This window comes from Dendropsophus ebraccatus, chromosome 12 (assembly GCF_027789765.1).
Source record: "Dendropsophus ebraccatus isolate aDenEbr1 chromosome 12, aDenEbr1.pat, whole genome shotgun sequence".
In the NCBI taxonomy this organism is placed as follows: Eukaryota; Metazoa; Chordata; class Amphibia; order Anura; family Hylidae; genus Dendropsophus; species Dendropsophus ebraccatus.
In genome coordinates, this window is record NC_091465.1 from 64553996 (window position 1) to 64557687 (window position 3692).

Here is a 3692-nt window from a genome sequence, read left to right on the forward strand (position 1 = left end):
ACATCATCCATTGGGGTTGAGAAGCCTCCATAGACATAACATAGTCGGCATAGTCATTTGGTGCACCATTGGATATCCAATGGAGACCCCCCCCCCTAAGTTCTTCTAAAACGTTATAGCCAAGTAAATCTTACGGTCACATCTGTGTATCTTGTCGCTCTTGATGCTTTAATTTTCTTGTTGAACTTTTTGCTTTGTCTTTATCACTTAAGTAAACTATATCTATTCACTTGCGTAGACCCATTTATTCCCAGTAGTTTAGCCATGTGAAGACTCGTATAACATATTTAACTTCTTTTTCAATTTTTCATTTTTATTTTTTATTTCAAAATATTAATTTGACAAAAAAAAATATGACAGCGCCATTTATACCCCAGTTTTAATGTGAGAATATGAGTTTACAGGCCACATGATGCATAACTAAGTTGATAGAGAAAGTTCTTCGCATACACCGAACCCTTGAGGCTCCATCTTAAAAGTCAGTTACTGCCAGAATCTTCTAATTATTTATAGATGTGACAAGTATATGAAGACTGCAGTGACTCACACTGGATTTTATTAACTTTAACAAGCACATCCTGTACATCTACATGACACAGTCCGCAGTTCACCTGCAATATTCAGATAACAAACCCCCGCTGAGAAATCCAGAAAGTCATCTTATACTGGGGAATAAATGAAGAAGAAAAAGGTGAAGAGAAGTCTTCATTCACCTGTCTATGAGGAACAATTATACATAGTAACAGATGGGCATGAGGATGTAATTTTGAGACCTTGCACTTGATCCTAGTCATCTTCAAGAAGGAGGGGTGGGAGGCAGCAAATTTAGCAGCTGTATCAACGTCGATAGTACACACTTCAGGACATGGGACCACCATATCAGTTCATTGCATGTAATTTGTAACCTAAAAAGTTAGTCTCTAAGTTCAACTCCACTCCATCTGTTGATGTAATTTTTTACACACTGGATTAAAGGGCTTGTCCAGAACTAAAAATTTTTGTTTAAACCTTTATTCCCATCCGGTCCCTAAAGGCCTGGTCCACATCTGCTCACCCAGTCACTGGCCGAGTTGGGTTATTGTGGCTGTGTGTTGGGACATGGAACAGGAGCTGATGGTCAATGAGGAGTAGGCACTGTCAGAGTGGATCAGGCTGGTTAGTACTGATTATTTTTTCATGTTTAAGTCAGCCAGACCTCTTAAAAACCCTTTAACTACTACTACTATAAAAAAAAAAATAAAATAAAAAAAAATAAATAGACAACTTGAGTGATGGATAAATGATTGGCCATAGCCATCTTTATTACTGTTTAATAAATAATATTTTAAGGGATTTGTTGGAAATACCAATAATTTTTCAATTAGTTCATGGTAGCTTTAAAAAGGGGGTACTCACCTTGGGCTTCCTGGGTGTCCACCAAACTCTACCATTATGATATCAGAAAATAAAAAGAAAGTTCACCCAGCCAATCAATCCCTGAGGTAGGTCACCGCTCTGGCCAGTGATTGGTGGAGCAGCAACCATGAGTGCTGCAGCGGTGGTGGTGGGGGGGATCAGGCAGGTGACTAACCATTTTTTATTTAAGTTGTAAAACTATAATAGCTTATATACAGGATAGGTTATTAATAGCTCATTGGTGGGGTGTTGACACCTACACCCCCGTAGATCAGCCACTACATAGGGAACAGAGCTAACTACTTCTGTCTCTATTCATGGTGTACTGAGGGCGCAGCAGAGGTGTCATATTGGCACCCCACCAATCCTGTGAATAGGCTATTAATAGTTTTTTTTCCCCTGGAAAACACCTGTAAGTTACCCATACACAAGCAATAGCTGTTGGTCAACAGCTATGTACCTGATAACCTCTATAAGTGAAAACAGCTTGGCCAAGGATTCATGGGTTCTCAATAGAAAAGGGAGTGGTAAGCTGCTTCCAGACTCTTTTGGCAGTGGTTTATGTCTCTGAGAACAAAAGGACTGGGCAGTTGAAATCCAACATGCTGATCCTTCTGCCCCCTATAAGAGATTCTGGAGGTCCCCATACATATTCAATTCAGACAACTTTTTAAATAAGTATAGTCTCAAACTTAACCATTAACCGGCACTAAATATTCTCCTCACCCACTGAGTGACATTATCCAAACTCTTAACAAAGATCCCATAACAATACAGTAAATGCAAGCTATATAGACAATTACGTTAGGTTGGGGTGTGCCTCTTTTCAAGGACTGGGTGAGCTGAGACAACTACCCAGCCCTGGAGCTATAATTACATGTATAATACACAAAAGCAGCGGGTCACAGGGGCCCAAAAGGAATTCAATGACGTGTTGTTGCCAGAGGCACAGAATCCTTCTCCCCCAGTAATAAATGTGATAGGTCTTGAACAGGGCCGGATATACAGCCTGTGGTTCCCTAGACACACAGACAGAATACACCCCATTAGGCTGATCTGACACTAATATTCATCAAAACTTACATGCCTTAAAGGTGTTATCCATCGTTAGAAAAACATGGCCACTCTCTTCCAGAGACAGCACCTCTCTTGTCTCCAGTTTGGGTGCAAGTTTTGCAACTAAGTTCCATTGAAGTGAATGGAGCTTAATTGGAAACCACGCCTGAACTGGAGATAAAAGTTGTGTTGTCTCTGAAAGAAAGTGGCCATGTATTTCTAACAGTGAATAACCCCTTTAAATCATTGTTTTTATCCTAATACAAACTCTGTGGCTACAAATATGCAGGTACATTTTGTGGTTTTGACCCATATGGAGCCAAGTAAAATGGGGAAATAGGTCACAGTATGGCAGTAGTAACATCAAAAGTAGTTATCATTTTTTTACTTACTTAAAGTGACACTGTCATCCCCTTTTTGCATTCTGACTTCTCTACACAAGTGTAATGGGTAAATTTAGCAGTTTTCACACCTTATTTTATATCATATGTCACAGTGATCTTTTATCAACTGCAGACAGGGACGGATTAACATTACCATGGACCCCGGGCTGTTCACCAAGCTTGGGCCCCCCAACCCACTGTAACTATGGTGGCACTAGCTTTAGTCTTTTTCCTCCATAATGCAGCCTGTAAAAAGACCTGTGGTGACATCATTGTCACATCATAAGGTCCTTCATTATGTTCTCTAATGTTAATGCATTGTCTCCTGGATGCAGCTTTGCCCTGATTTGTGCAAAATTGCGGTAAAAAGGACGATTTTTATGCAAATCATGGCAGAACTGTAGCCTGGAGATAATCCACCACTGAAAGTATAAGTCTGTTTGGGTGGCCATGGGCCCCCCAGGAGCTCAGGGCCCCGGGCTACTGCCCGAAACTGACCTATTATAATCCACTACTGACTGCAGACTCTGCTAAGTGGACAGGGCTTCACAGGAACGCCACTTAGCCCCGCCCACAGTGCCACCGTTGGCCCCTCCCCTCCGGGCTAGGCTAAGTGGTGCTGTTGCTGTGAAGCCCCGCCCACTTAACACAACCTACAGTTGATAAAAGATGACTTTTTACTTGAACAAGCACCATGACGTATGATATAAAATAAAGTATGAAAACTGGTAAATTTACCCATTACACCTATGTACAGAAGGCAGAATGCAAAAAGGGGGTGACAGTGTCACTTTAAGTGCTGCCCCCTCAGCACTGCTGCCCTAAGCACAGGCCCCCAGTGGTAAAAAATAGTCCTGG

At 41.4% G+C, this 3692-nt stretch overlaps 1 protein-coding gene across 1 annotated transcript in view; it reads right to left on the minus strand.

Moving 5' to 3' along the window:
- LOC138768731 (urokinase plasminogen activator surface receptor-like) overlaps positions 1 to 1430 on the minus strand; it is a 42878-nt gene extending 41448 nt beyond the window's left edge. The window contains exon 1 of the mRNA XM_069946687.1: positions 1396 to 1430. Coding sequence (XP_069802788.1) covers positions 1396 to 1430 — 35 coding nt within the window. The remainder of the gene's footprint in view (positions 1 to 1395) is intronic.
- Between the last annotated feature and the right edge of the window lie 2262 nt (positions 1431 to 3692).